General features: G+C 43.5%; 1 protein-coding gene and 1 non-coding gene across 2 annotated transcripts; one reads left to right on the top strand and one right to left on the bottom strand.

The window, feature by feature from the left end:
• Positions 1-813: 813 nt before the first annotated feature.
• On the bottom strand, positions 814-5,308 carry LOC125766181 (neprilysin-4). The gene has a single exon (XM_049431903.1). The coding sequence runs from the start codon at positions 4,542-4,544 to the stop codon at positions 1,596-1,598; it is 2,949 nt and encodes a 982-aa protein (XP_049287860.1). The 5' UTR covers positions 4,545-5,308; the 3' UTR covers positions 814-1,595.
• Positions 5,309-6,024: 716 nt separating this feature from the next.
• Trnae-cuc (transfer RNA glutamic acid (anticodon CUC)) lies at positions 6,025-6,096 on the top strand. Its single transcript has one exon. It is a non-coding gene; the product is annotated as a tRNA-Glu (tRNA).
• Positions 6,097-15,738: the final 9,642 nt, after the last annotated feature.

The following is a 15,738-nucleotide window of genomic DNA, read 5'->3' as shown; positions in this document are numbered from 1 at the left end:
ACCATTTATCACTTCGTCCGTAAGAATTTAATCACCCCAACAAAAAAAAAAACGCACATGGTAGTGAAACCTTCCGACAACTGGCAACCGATCGAGGGGAAGTAAACTCCATCCACGATCGCCACATTACTTCAAAAACCCTGACTGACATTACGGTCGCTCGCGCTGCTACGTCGCTAATAACACTTCCGTTACGTTTTGCTGGCTGCCGTAAACTGACCGTAAGTCTAATATTAGAACAACATTTCGATCGCAAAAGTTAAGCAACAAACGACGGCCGGGTGTACAGATGCAACTGCTGCTGGCGGGAATGTTCATTCGGGTCACCGGTTCGTTGCTTCCGTAATCGGTTTGTTGCCATCCCCGGTTGGGTGTGGACCAACTAACCACCGATGAGGTGCAGTGGTTAAACTATTCGGTAACACCAACACCCACTTCCTTGCCACACACTTTGTGCCGGGAGAACACTTCTTGGTTGGACGTTAATTCCGTCGTGTGCATCCGGTCCAAGTGCTTCGCGGTACACACCGGCAATAGGTTTGACAACTAGTAGCAGCCAGTAGCAGCAGCTCACGCGTACACTTTTTGGAGGTTATTTCTGGACATCGGTGAGCACCGTCGAGTGGAACAAGTTGCAATGGATGTGTGATGAGCCGAGGACGATGCGTCTTGTTTGAACCGTTCGACCAATCGTGGTGGGTAATGAAGGAACTTCTTCCTGCTACTTCCAAAAAAAGGGGAACAAATCGAATTGTGATATCTTAATGCAATGGTACATCGTCCGTGGTAGAATCTTCAATCCAAACACAAGCATTGGCGAGTAAAACTTTTCTTCTATTTCATAATTTTGAGATGTGAAAAGTACTCCTACATGCGGTCTTGTGGTTCAGGTACTTAAAGCGAACGGCTAATATTATGCAACCCAGAATTAGGGCTGTGGAATTGCTTTTCCTCATGGACCTACCATTCCCATACGCGCGGGAATAAATCGGATGCAGGATGCCCGAGGTTGGACTCGATGATTGATGATAACTTTATAAACCCACCTCACTTAAGATACGTCCACTCGTTTGTCGCAAGGTGTGCTTAATCTAATCGTTTAACCATCGTTGAACCATCGCTGAACGTCGAGCTTGGTGGAGAACGTTAGCTCAGCTACCGTACACTAGTCGGGAAACGATTCGACCTCGGTGAAATTGATCTACGGCAGATAAATTGGATAACAGCCGCTAGTGGTGGGGTAATGGGGCAGCCTGCGGTACAAGATGTCGCCCGAGAATCGGTCGAGTGAATCCACTGACGGGTTTTTGAAATTGATTTCAATTAAATAGTGGCTTATAGTGACGATGGCAAGCAGTGCGAAGCTACCGAATCATTACTCAATCAGCACACAACTCACGTGCATATTCATCATGTAGACAAGCGATCGATCTGTTTGATCGAAACGTTACACGCTATAGTGTAAGCGGATCTCACACGTATGGTCCGCTGGTGCTCCAGTACCACACCGATGTGCTTCTCTAGTGACAACTATCTGCTTACATAAGAGTTATATACAACGCACTTTCATTGAAACCGTGACCTATACCCAAACGCTACCAAACGCTACACTTGTCGGCCGGATTCATGAAGCTTCCCACCGGGCAATGGTATTCGCGCGCAAAGTCCTCCGAGTTGGATAGTGTACCAATGACCCGGAACCTTCCCGGACTGTGGACTGCCGTTTTGAGCTTGTTGCGCGTAGCTTCGGGACGCATCGCACCGCACCAAATCTGTGCAAAGTTGAGGAAAAATAGCTGCGTCCGTGTAACATTCAGACCGGGCAACATTTCCGCCTCCAGCACAGCCCGGTCCGTTTGCACGGCGAGCCATTTGTTGTAGGCAAGGAACGCTTGCTTAATGCCACCGTTGTCGGCAATATTTTCACCCTGCGTATTCTCACCATCCAGCTGCACGCCGACCTCGTCGATCGTGTACCGGCTGTACTGCTGCACCAGACAGGCAGCTCGTTCGTGAAACGCTTCGATCGCTTGATCGCTCCACCAGCGGTACAGGTTGCCGTCGCGATCAAACAACCGACCCTTGTCGTCGAAACCGTGCGTCAGCTCGTGCCCAATAACGACTCCGATGCCACCGTAGTTGATCGCCTTCGGTAGATGGCGATGATAGAACGGGGGCTGCAATATGCCGGCCGGGAACATGATCTGATTCTTGTTTCGGCTGTAGTACGCATTGACAACGGCCGGTGCCGTATGCCAGGCCGTTTTATTTACCGGTTGGCCAAGCTTCTCCTGATCGGTGCGTCTTATGTGGCTGAGCACGTTCAGCGTGTTCTCAAAGTAGTGATCCGGATGGATCTCAAGGGTGGCGTAGCGTGCGTTAAGCTGACGCGGATCGAGAATAAAATCGGGATAGCCGATGCGTAGCGACATTGCGTTCACCTTCTGCTCAGCGAGCCGTCTGGTTGGCGGATCGATCCAGCTAGTCTGTTCGAGAATTTCACGGAACGATTCTTGTAGTTCGTGCGTCATCTTGAGCGTGTCCCGTTTACTGTTTTCGTCAAAGTAACGCCGTACAAACATTGCTCCCACTGCCATGCCCATGTTGGCGTTTACCTGCGTCACACAGTTCTTCCAGCGTGGAGGATTCCGCTCACGCCCGAACAGTGCGTTGGAGAAGCGTTGCTTTGCGCCAAGAAACCGATCGTCCAGATTGTTGATACGATGGCGTACAAAGCGCCACAGCAGATAGTTGGCCACGATGCGTGGCTCGGTCTGACCGATCAGTTCAACCAGCTCGCGCATGTAACCCATCGCAAACATCACGACAAAGTCCGAACCATTAACAGGCCGCTCCATTACAATGGTGAGGTAACGTGTCCAATCGATTTCGGGCACCTCTTCGTGAAGCTGCTCCAGGATCAGCTTGCGATACAGTGTCGACACGTTGTTGCGCTCTTCCGGTGTGCTAGTGATGTTAGCCAGCTGTGTCTCAAACTCGATCATTTCGTCTGTTGCCTGTCGCGCTGTTTCGGTCGACACACCGAGTAACCCGATCACCTCCACCATAAACTGTCGGTACGCGTCCAGATATTTGCGATTGCCCGGCTGTAGGTAGTAGTCACGCGTTGGCAGTCCAAGCGAGGTTTGATCGAACTGCACTATATTCTCATCGGAGTTCTTAATATCTGGTCCGACCCATTCGACGATCAGGACATCGTTGTTGTAGCGCCGCAATGCTGCGGTCAGATTGAGCCAATCAAAGTTAGTCTCATCCCACGCGTCCGGTTCGAGCACTGGCCAACCACCGAGACGGTGTAGCAGTGTGTGCAACGGCTCCAAACCGCGCTGCTTGATCAGATCGTAGTTCATGCAGGACACGAACAGATGACGCGCCTTCATTTCGGCATCATCGTTGATAAGTAGTTCACGCTTGCGGACTCGCTTTACTTGCGCGGAGCGTATGATAAGCTTATTTTGCACAGCACGCCGGGTACGGCTCCGTTCGGCACGGCCACGCTTTCGTACGCGATGCAACTGTTCTGCGGACGTGATCGTGTCTTGCAGTGCGTCTGTCGTTGCACCGATCAGTACCGTTGCTGCGGTCGTGGTGGTGATCTTTTTCGTAGCCTGTGGTGAGCGTACGGTCGACAGTGCGTTTTCTATATCGTGCAAGTCGGCCGGTTCACCCTCGAGCAGCAGGTTCTTCAACACCAGATCGAGACTCTCGCGCAACAGCTCGAATGTGTCTAGTGCGGCTTTGTCCTTAGGTATCGGATTAACGCGATCCCAGTTACCGCAGGCATACTGGTAGAAATCCTCACACGGATCTGCCTGCGGATCCATGTACTGTTTCATGATCTGAACCTGGGCGGCGCGTACACTTTCTGGACTGCTCCTATCATCGTTTATCCACGCAAGTGACCTTGGGGCACGTCGTCGCTCCTCGGCACCTTGTTCTACCTCTTCTATCGGTTGTCGTTGTTGCTGCTTCATAAGTGGCTCTTCCAAACAATCAGCCGGCAAGATGTGGCGTTCGGAAGGAATAAAGGAAGTTCTCACGATCCCCCGTAACAATCCTCGATCTTCTGTGTCGACACTTTCGCCTGGTCCTTTTTCGGGTATCGGTTGACAGCGACGATCCGTATCATCGGACTGTTCGGCCCAGTCAATCTCCTCCGGCAGGTGGTTGGCCGCAAGCTGTTCCTCAGTAAAGTATCCAATCTCACCGCATCCAGCAAGGCTGCTCGTTGGGTCATTCAGCTGGCCGCTTAATCTAACTGATCCAACCACCTGAAACCGAGATAACAGCAGAAACAGCAAACCGATCGGAAGCATCGCCGCTGGTATTACGAACAGGATCTTCACGAACCTATACCCTGGACACCAGTGAAGGCGTCCAGTACGCTCGTCGATGCCTAATGCGCAGCCACCGCTGGCTTCCGTGCTGTCCGGTACAGACACTCCCTTATCGTGTTTGGTTGCCGGTGTATCGACACCCAGTTCCATTGCACTTTTGATGCCGCTGTTGGTGTGACACCTCATTGTACTGCCTGTTTGCACATTTGTAGTCCGGATAGTGCAATACTGGACACACAAATGGATGTGTCCATATACACCAACACTCACACACTTCTGCTTCCACTGTCTGCCTAATATTAGACCTCTCGATAGACTGACCCTTCCAACAAATATACTGCACGTAGAATATTCAGCAAAAGATCTACTTATGATCTATCTGATCTGTACTTCCCTGGATACTAGTATCTCTCCCCTACTTCCGAAACACATTCAACGGAACTGGTGGCAAGCGTGAAAGAATGTGTCAGCACTCACTCGCTATCTCGTTGCAATTGACGCCGATTAACAGTCCCGGGTACCTGTTTTGCCTGTGCGATACGGTGCCACATATATGTGATAGTGATTCTCCAGAATCATAATACGCTCTGGAATAATTGTGCGTGCTCGCGATCCTCTCTGACAGGGAGATGACGGTTCAACTGCCTGCTAACGGTTCTGCTGGAGAGTTGTCTTGGATGCTGTGGTTTGTGTTGGTGTGGTCCGGGATAGGATCACAACTGTGGGCGATCCGTCAGCGAAGGGAGAAATAATATCAACAATTCAACAATAACAAACAAACGTCCCTCGTTCGGCAGGCCGGTATGGACAAGGAAAACTGTTCGAGGCTTGAGGTTAAAAACACTGCGCTGACACGCGTAAACCGTCCTGTTTAGCGTGTGTGATGATATGATTTTATTGATCGATTGGACATTCACATCAAACTCTTTTAAAATTATTCACCTTTCTGTTATATTTACCATTACGCGTTGATCGATTATGATTGAAGTGTAACTGAATTGTTTTAGTTTTTGCTTAAGTGACTACTTTGTTGGTATATTTTAATGCTAGTCTACATCATGACTCGTGACAACGATACATAGCTGACATACTCCGAAAATGCGAACTGTTCAAAATTCACTGTGCCTTTATCACAAACACCATCTTATTCTGTTCCATTGCACGAAAGTGTTTGAACCATTTCTGAGTGGCATCCGTTGTTCGTTTTGCGCTTCGCGTTGTGGTTTGATTGAGACTAATTTAAATCAATTTCAAACAACATTCGCCAAATGACGCCCGTTTGGCTGAGCAACACTTTTGCTTTGTGGCGTTCTGGAGTTTAAAATTTTAACGCGTCACCAGACGCGTGTCATGAGGTGTCATTATTTGCTGATTCACAAAAATAAGAAAGAACAATGCGTTGGATAATTTTTAGGGCAGTGGAATAAATATTTCAATTTAAATTTTTATAATCGACTGGGGTGTGTTAAAAAACCCATAAATTATTTTTCTTGACTTTTTCGGTATGAATCACTGTGTAAATCGTTGACATAATCAAACTTTTATAACCCCAAAAATGCTGTTTATTACCCCATCACTAAGAAAAACAAAACACATGAGCATAGTATTGCATATAAAGTAGTACACTGTAGCTTAAGTAGCACTGTATGCCTTAAAAAAGCATCAGTCCCATATTGTCTAGTGGTTAGGATATCCGGCTCTCACCCGGAAGGCCCGGGTTCGATTCCCGGTATGGGAAACGTTTTTTTCTTTAATTTTTTCGTAGCTGCTCATCCTTTTTGTACCGTCTTTTCGGTTATGTTCCGTACCTGTATTTTATTTTGGCATATATCAAATTTATAGTTGATTGCAATAATAGTTCGATCTAGGTTTTGTACCTTTGAAAATATAATTTATGTCTCCAAACAAATTCATCTTCACTTTTTCTCAACCAAAAACACATAAACGTGAACACTTGCAAGGAATTAACATGCGACGAGCGTGTTTGGGTGCCATTATACTTGCAATAGACACACGCTCACATGTTCTGTCGCTATGCAGCACGCACTTTACAGTGGACATGATCGGCGATTACGTAAAGTGGAGACAATAGTTTCGCCATCTATTAATAGTAAATCGTTACCAGAGGTGTGCGTAACCCGATGAGCTGCATCGGGCGGGAAAAAGGCTTCTGTATTTTGTTGATTACTTGCACGTTTGCTACACCAAACCAATGCCAATTGCTTATGCTACTCGTAATATTCTGTCGGTGGAACAGATTCCCGAATGGCGGTAATAAATCGTCGCCCGTCGAACGCAGGGGCCAGTGCTGCAAAATTTGTACTGTGCGCATCAACCGACAGACGTTTTAACGAGCAAACAGGAAGAAATATACGATCACCGGCTCCCGAGGCCCTTGTTTGTTCGTTTGCGTCGCCGTCCTGAGTCGTTCGCTTCCTTTTAGGTCGTCAAGTTTAATGTGCAACCATTTGCGATTTATAGTGTCACTGCGACAGAATGCGGAAATCGAATGCGATTTTTTATTCGAATTGTACAATCTCAATTTAGGACTAGTAATGTTATGGACTATTTCAACAAATATTTATATAACGCATTATAAAATTACTACGGCAATTGAGAACAAGATCTGTTAGACGAACAGAAGGATCGCCATCATTGTCGAAAGCGACCTCCATCGTTGTACGTCGATTACATCAGCTCGAACCGCCATCCAAGAAGCAATCACAATTACCCAATTCAGCACGAAATAAGCTTGAATTGTGGCGTATTATCTTCTGCAAATGAAGCGAAGAGATTTCTTGGCCGTCTCGCGATACTCTCCCGTCCACTGTAATTCCCAGTGATCTTGGGACGGTGATCATCAAGCACGTTAGATGTTTCTGCAATAATGCCCAATAGACGGGGAATATGTTTGCGATTTCTGTTAAGCAGTGTAAGCATTTGGGACAGAAAATAAAATGTAATAATTCACTAAAGCGCATTATTTTGAGCATCCTCTCTGCTCTCATTTAGAATACAAAATTATGTTTGAAATATACAATCTTTTAATTTGAATTATCCATTCTATTCTAAAATTCATTCAAATCATTTTTGACTACTTTTACGTACCAATTATTATAAACCATACGACCGTTTATCGTACTGTTTTGGTTGTTTATCGAATGCTATTCCTAGTTTGTCTCTATTAAGATGTGACAAAGTTTGTGACCAGCATGTAATCATGTTTTTGTTCATTTTTCTGATCTTTCTCTGTTAGCTTCTTCTCGAATAATTCTTATCGTGCATCTGAAAGACCAATCAGTGGAAGCGCGAACAAAAAGAAAACTGCACAACAAACACCATACACCAGGGAATGGTTAGGAATATCGACACACCACAGGCAGCGGTGATGGAAAATAGAGACAAACCAAACAATTCGATAAGCACGAATAGTGCAAACGTTGCGGTGTGAAAACATTGCCCGAATGAATAAATAAATGCGATAGTGCAAAAGGAATCGTAAAGATATCGGATGTGATGAAGGAGTAGGTGCGAAGAAGATTTGGACGGACAAGAAGCACACAGACGGCGAACCTGATAAAAACTGCCAACACAACTGCAAGCCGATGCACGGATGGGAACGCGAAGATTGTCAATATGAATGCAACCGTTTAAAAAAAAACGACACTGGAAAATAGGGATGTCCTGTGCCGTGGAATAAGAAACGGTGTGCTGACAGGTTTAAGTGATTATTTATTATTCGATTCTAAAGCCCCACAGGATGGAAGCGATAGGATGCGAAACGTGGTGGAATAAATAATAAAGCGTTATTTTGCTTTCGAACTTTGTGATGCGTTGATACTGGAAGGATTATGTGGCGAGGAGGAAGAATCCTTTGCTAAGGGGAAGATAAAGTCGTGCTCGGACTGCTTGATTCAGATAGGGTGGGATCGATCGATTGATTATATTTGTTATTGCTTAGCCTTTTTCGTACCTGCCCACCTAGGAGCAAGTGAATATTTTTGTGACGGTGAATTTTTGTCTACTTTTTTTAAAATAATTTTGTAATTTTGTATTTAAAACGTTTTACAATATTTCAAAACTGTACTAGAGCTCATGCATCCTTGCTTTTTGGATGGTATTTGTAGTTAGTGTTTTTATTGAATTTGCGAGAGCACTTTTGTACTGTAATTTGGTACATAAAGAAATTTTAAAGATTGTTTTAAGTCTTCGTGTGAAAAAAAACACCTCGTAATATATGATTTCCAGCTGATCCCACCGTATGCAAAGCTTGTTGTAAATTTATTTTTGATGTGGAAGCTAGTATATCTTCCATTACTTGTAACTATTTTGGGTGTCCTTATATAGATTGGCATTTTTAATGCAGCTTTTCAGATATTTAACATCATCCTACATGATTTTAGGATAAGCAACTCTTCTTCACACTTATTGCCCTCATTATTGTGCATTAATTTATTAGAACATTAAATTTCAATACTCTGTATTTAAAGTTTCCTAATTAATCCAAAATCCAAAAAAAATGTTTTAATTGAACTATCAGTCTTCAATTATTTTCTCTTCGCACTCTGGCCGCCTTAGTGCACGTTGGTTAAAAGTAAACGTGAGATTGTGAGGTAAACATTTCCCTGAACGAGCTATTTATTATCGGAAGCTGAAACATTCGTGAGTAATTTCTCTAACATCCGAACTTTCCTACACTCTGGCACATGACACGTGCCTGGTTTTGCTATCAAACCAAAGACCTTGTTACCGTTCCCTGTTTACGGTGTGTTTCCATTTACAGCATTCGCATCTGTTGCACTCGCATTCGGGAACGTGATCGCATTTCAGTTGTCGAATCATACGTACAACGTTGTTGCAACTACATTCCGATCGATCGAGTGACCCTGGACTGTTCGCATCGAATGCCACGGATCTAAAGGGCGTGAAGGTTAACCTCCGGAAATGCATCCATTTATGAATCGATGCATTTGTCCCGCAACGAAAGATCGGTAGATTTTTTCTTTCTTATTTTGTTGTGCACACTGTCAACCGTATTCATCGTTGGCGGTAGATTTGGTTTTTTCTACTGAACCCGTCTGTGTTGCAGACGATGAAGTGTTCAAGTTGCTCCCTCTGATGTATGGCACCTGGATGGTATTATTACATTGGGTTTCAACGCAAAAGCTCAAATGGGTTGTAGCGAAAAAAAACGAGAGAGAGCAGTTGGTGCATCTCCACAAATATATTTTTGTTCTTGAAGAATTCATTGACTAGGGTGTCAAAAATGGGATTGAATCGTTGAGAAATGGATGGTCTTTGTCGGTTTTTTGAACTACCGCTGGGGGTGTGATCATTCATCTGGATGTAATTGAGAAGATCACAAAAAGTGTCATAAACCGAACACTTTCTTCCGATTGCAACGGATGTTTTGATTGTAGGCCGGATGTAGAGTGATGAACAATTTAATGTTTGATAGAAGTTTTTGTGACAAAAATATTGAAGGCATCTCCAACTCGTAAGTATAATGTTATGAAAACCCATTTTTTTAATCTCAATAATTCACATAATTCACGAAAAAACCCATTAAATTACAGTTCCTAAGCTTGATTTCGGAAATCAATTTTCATAGTTGTAAACGAAAAACTTTCTCCAAATAAAAGCTGAAAAATAACTGATCATTAACACAAACCAGCTTAAGTCCTTAACAAAGTACCCGTAGAGCCTTGATGCAGCTCATTCACCACCCAAGAAGCGTTGCTCTGGTGAGGAGTACCATCATTCAGCAACCAGACCTGCATGATTAGACGGAAAATAAAGCATTCCGGGAGCCACTTGTCTATCGGTGTCGTCGGAATGGTGGGCTTCCGATTACCGACCGTAAGTTAATTTATTGCTGGAAATAAATTAAGCACACCCTTTCTTCTACCTGCAGAGAGTTCTATGAGAAGCAAACATCTACATTTCGAAGGTGTAAAGAAGAAGGGAAGAAAGTTTAATCTTCGTGATCGTCGACAGATCCGAATGTACCTTTTCAGATCGAGATTTTATCATGGGTAGCCTTTGGACTGTTCTAGTGATGCAGCCCTTCTACGTCAGCTGTTACGTGGATGGCACGAGCTGTCCGTGTGTTCTTAAGTACTTTGTGCTCAATTGCTTCAGAAGCTTAAAATTGGGAAAGAGTGCTCATTCCAACAAGTCCTTGAAATGTTGTTTATGTGTTGCATTGTTCCCGCGGCTCCTAGTCGACAAGTTGTTCAACAAGCTGTTTGTTTATCAACGTAAAGTTTTTGCCTGAAGCATCATTTGCAGCGGCTTCAGCTTGAGAGGAAAAGCATCATTTGGAAACATTTTCTTCAAACAAAAAACTGGTGCACTGCTACTTGTACGCCAATGTTCGTAGGGAGTCAACCAGTTGTCTAGGCATTCGGTCAGCTCAATCAAACTCAATTGCACCGGTAGGACTGGACACGCTGCTGCATAGAGAGGTGAGGGTCGCCGGTTGATACACGCCGTAAAGGTTCCGTCAACCAAGATGCGGAACGTGCACGCAACAACACGGATTTCGCCTTGCTTATTAGTTTTATTTAGAGTAGCGAACATCTTCTAATGTAATAGCATTAAAATAAATCTACACCGATTCCATCGAGGTCCGGGAGACAATTGAAGCCAATTGATTTGAATGGCTAGGAAGGTTTTCAAAAGATATTCGATTCAACTGGAAAATTGCCCCACTTGGACGCTGGATCATAGCCGAACAGCGGGTACATTGGGTGAGGCAGTGCATAAGATGCTGTTTGGGCGCATAAAGCATAAACCATGTCGTAAGATATGGTGTACCGTTTATTTATGCTGTGTAGTAGTAGCACGGCAGTGCAAAAGGTCCAAAGGGCATGTGTGATAAAGAAAGCGCTTCCGAGAGAAAATAACATCTGTATGTATTGGGCAAAGAAGTTTCAGTTTCTTCAACACCATCTGGCTAAAGCTAATGCGATACAGTGCTGTAATCTGATGTCTAACAATATGTTATGGTTTTACTACGGTAGTATCTTCTCTACCAGTGGAGCTACTGGTAAGATGTATATTTTACTGTCAAACATCGGAATCGATCGTAAAACGCTCCATAATCAAAACATTCTGACAATGTAATAAACGATTTATTTATAGCGTAACTTAAGAAGGATCTCTTACCAGAGCTAGAACCATCACCGAACAGCACGTGTTTTTTTTTCTCTTATACTATCCTCGCTGACCAAGATTGAATCCACCGGTACAACCGGCAATATTCTTCTCCTTCGTAACAAAAAAAATTAAGCTAGACTAGAGAGAGCTCTACAGAAGAGAACAGAATCAAACCCGCACGCACGAGGCTCGTAAAACCTGTCACATTTAAGGATTTATCGTTACACGATAGCATGCGGATAACGTTACGTGATCGTGGTGCATTGATATTCGATCATCCCGATCGTGGTGGATTTATTCGGTTTTCGGTACAGTGCGGACAAATTTAATGATTCGCTTCGGCACGGAAAGCACGCGTGCCTAAGGTTTGGTTTGTTTTTTGTTCCTGTTTCTATGTACAGTTTTCCTAGCGTCTTCCCATAATTTGAAGTAGTTCCGGAGTGGTGTCCCGTTTCCGGAGCCTGGGGAGAAGTTAAAAAAAAAAAACGAAGTATAAAACATAACACATTCGCTCCCCACGTGCCGTTTGTCGCGAGGGAAAACAGCTCAATTTAACGCTGGAATTGGTCGGAGCGATCGTACACACGCGTTTTTGTCTATATGCCTGGTGTGTGATGGCGTAAGCGATGCTTGCGCCGCTGCGTTAAGATGCACTTATGCAAACAAACAAGCGCTCTGTAAAGCGTACTGAGAGGATGCGTAGAAAATATGTATATAGTCGCAAGCCAAACTGTCCTGGAAGCGCGTACGTAGCAATGCTTGTTTGTCTGGCCTCGTTCAAGGCTACCGTGAGGTTTACAATATGTTGATGAATTGTTTGGCTGCTTTTTACGCTGTTTAATGTTACTCAATAGCAAAAGGACAAACGTTATAGAGCAATGTAGGAGGTAGAAGGGAATTGTGTTGAATATACATTCGGTTTTACATTAACAAGGATCCGCATCAATATATATAAAAAAACCCAAATAATCGTATGGAATAATTTGCTGTTTTGCCTGTTTATAAAATGGATTTATTTATAAATATTATTTAACTTATTTTAGTATTTTTTATTCTCATTAAGAATGAAGCTCGCTTTTATCTCCACATTAATGCTATTACAAATATAAAAATATTTTCTTATTGTTACATAAACAGCAATGATAGTAGATTGACTTTTTTTGATAATTTTGAAACATTGAATTGAAGAAAAACAGTGTGTGCAGAAAATTAGATTTTCCCAATAGGATAATTACACATTTCGGAAGTCGCTAGGATCAGAATTATTCCATTTACGGGAATCAGTCGATGCTCTGCGTTTGGTGGGATCAGTAAGAAATTGGATATTGCGAGCTGTTCTATTAAAACTTCAGAGTATTCGTATACAGACGTCACAGATGATGATGATGGGATTTAATGGGATGGGATTGAAGTGCTGGACGCTCCCATTCTCCAGAAGTCGATGTTTGATATCCTGATGTCTTTATTTTGAGGACGAATATACTAAGGTGGAGGAACGCTTACATCTAAATTTGAACCACTCGATGTTTGGCCTGTACCTATAAAAAGGTGAAAATGATAGTGAAAAATGGAGAAATCTATTCTCCATCTCTTGCAAATCTCTTCAAAATTAACGTACATAACGTTTTATTTCGTTTGAATCCTTCTTCTCTAGGGCGATCAGATCTCGATCTGGTAGGGAGTAACTTCGGATCGAAACATTAGCGTCAGGTTGATGCGTGACGCTCGCTGAAAACTCGTCAGCCTTTGATCTCTTAATACCTTGTTGGCTCATGGTTTTGCCGTAGCCAGTTTCCTCCCCACAAACCGCCATATCTTGACAAACGCTTATGATCGTTTGCTTGTGTATGCGCTAAGAAAACAACAACCGTTCGTTTCATCTTTACGAGTGTACGCGTGCCGAACGAGCCGACCCGGAACCAGCGACTGGAAGAAACCCGGGAGGTACATCAGCATAAGTTTTTAATAAAAATACGAACTCGAGCGTGCGCGTTCCGTCAACAATACGCATCCTTTCATGTTTCGGACAAGACGTCCGAGCGTGTGGTTCTTTCTTAAAGGGCAACATTGGCCATTGTCAACCGTGGCACTGTAACGATTTCTGCGTATGATAGTTTGTGCTAATTTCTGAAGAACTCTGACCATTTGTGTGATAGCAGATAATTTTTCCGCGTGCTAATGCTTTACATTCGATGTGTGTTTGCGTTATGGTTGCGTTCAAATACTCGTCTGCGAGGAATTAATTTTGGTTCTTGGAATTACGTGCAGGTATATATACAATCGTACGTACGGGCAAAGATTTCGGCCTACAAGTGCATTTCCTTTTCGTTGAGAAACTACACCATCGCAATACATCACCGAAATCTTTAAAAGGTAGACACAAAAAACTTCGTTCTGCCACATTAATATGCAAACCGGCAAGTCCTATCGAAAAATATAAAATTGTGATTGAAAAGATCTCAAAAAAGACAGACAAAAAAAACGAAAAGAGTTTTTATATATTGGAGATGGAAAAGAGCGTTCCCCAGCTGAAGACTCCCGGTATGTAAAGTTGATAAATTAAATTCAAATAATCATATACATACATGAATTATTAATCAATCTCTAAGCAACCAACGAAATGGAAAGGAAGTACATCCGTGAAATGTTAATGTTTGTTCAGTGAGATCAGGTTTGGGAACCCTGTACAATCTTAGGTTTCCTTTTAGAAGTAAACCGGCGTTGAGACAACAAGTGTATATCCTGTACAACCTTGGATAGTTTTTTGACGCCACTGAAAAAAATAAAGCAAAATGATATAACTTATTGGACGGACACACCAAACAGCCATGCATACAAATGCCGTAGAACCTGTCGGGTATCGCTCAAACTATGGACAAAGTCAGTTCGGGTGTGACATTAGCGTACGATTGAAATATTTGTCAGACCATTCCCGGCAGATGACTTGTGCAAGTGTTAAGACGATAAGTGCGGAGATAATTTGTTAACCCTCCAACGGGTGCTGTACACATTAATTTCCTGCTCGAGTTTGCAAGTAGCTTTCCACCCATTGCTGACATTTGTATGACATCAATTTGTTGCGACGAGGTAACCTAGTAAGGTGGTGCAATAGATGGTTGGAGCTGGTTATGCGAGAGGAACACTGGTGTCCAACAACTTCCAGGTGGGTGCACGATCCGTTAAGCGTCACACGGTGTATGAAATGATCTTCATCCCCAACGGGATGTCTACATTGTCCGCAATGGGGTGTGCTTGTCAAAATGTGTTGCTCATAAAGTAGGTTAAAGTGTCATTATTTTGATCTTTTTACCCAGAAGACCTTCCTTTTATCCTATGAGATCACTCTCAGCAGCGTGAATTTACCGGTGGTCGCATGTCTCACAGACTTTTGAGTGGGTGCAAGATAGCAAGAATTTAATTTACCGCTAGTTTTCAACTTAAAACTTCCATAAAAGTTTGACTTCATGCAGCTACATTATTTACCTACATTTCCACAAATTCTAAATACGAAGTTGTCGTGGGAGCGAGTGAAAAACAGTTGCTCACCTATGGTGTTTGAGGTAACATCAAAAGGTCTGCTCTGTATGTCACAATTCCGGTCGGCACCAAAACTCTTCCGATCGGGATTTAAACATTTAACCGTTGGAGGCGCTGGACATGATGTTTACATCGGGCTCGTAGAGATGATGATGCGTCACAGCCCCCCCCCCCCCCCCCCTGCGGGAACACTGTTTATTTCGAAGAATTCGGAACTCCAGCACACACAGATGACGGTAAACAGTTGTTGCCGATCTGCCATACTGCTGTGCTCTTTACTGACGCTGGAATCGGACGACAACCATTTACGGTGAGCAAAGAATCGGAAGTTTGATGGATGTGAAACCAAACTGGAGGAGGAAATAAACTGATTTAAGTGATCATATTTCAGGCGCACACTGGGAGTAGATTTTTACTAGGAATTTCACCACGATCCGGAACAGTGTAACTGTGGATGGATCAAAGTAGTTGCAGCGGTACCCGTGGGATAAGATATGGTCGTATCTACTTTCATCGGAGACCAAACTTTAGTGGTTTGTTTCTTACAGCTGTTCCGTGTTTTTCGCAGAGTGCGCGGTAAACTGAAAAAGCGGAATGCTCTTCATTCAAGAACGGAAGCAAGAGTTCTCAGAATATTGCCAGATAAATAATGTGCGTAAATACTAGATAAAATTCGATCAAA

Source organism: Anopheles funestus, chromosome 2RL (genome assembly GCF_943734845.2).
Source record: "Anopheles funestus chromosome 2RL, idAnoFuneDA-416_04, whole genome shotgun sequence".
Taxonomy (NCBI): Eukaryota; Metazoa; Arthropoda; class Insecta; order Diptera; family Culicidae; genus Anopheles; species Anopheles funestus.
The sequence above is the reverse complement of the archived record's forward strand: the minus strand, read 5'-3'. Positions and strand labels throughout refer to the sequence as shown.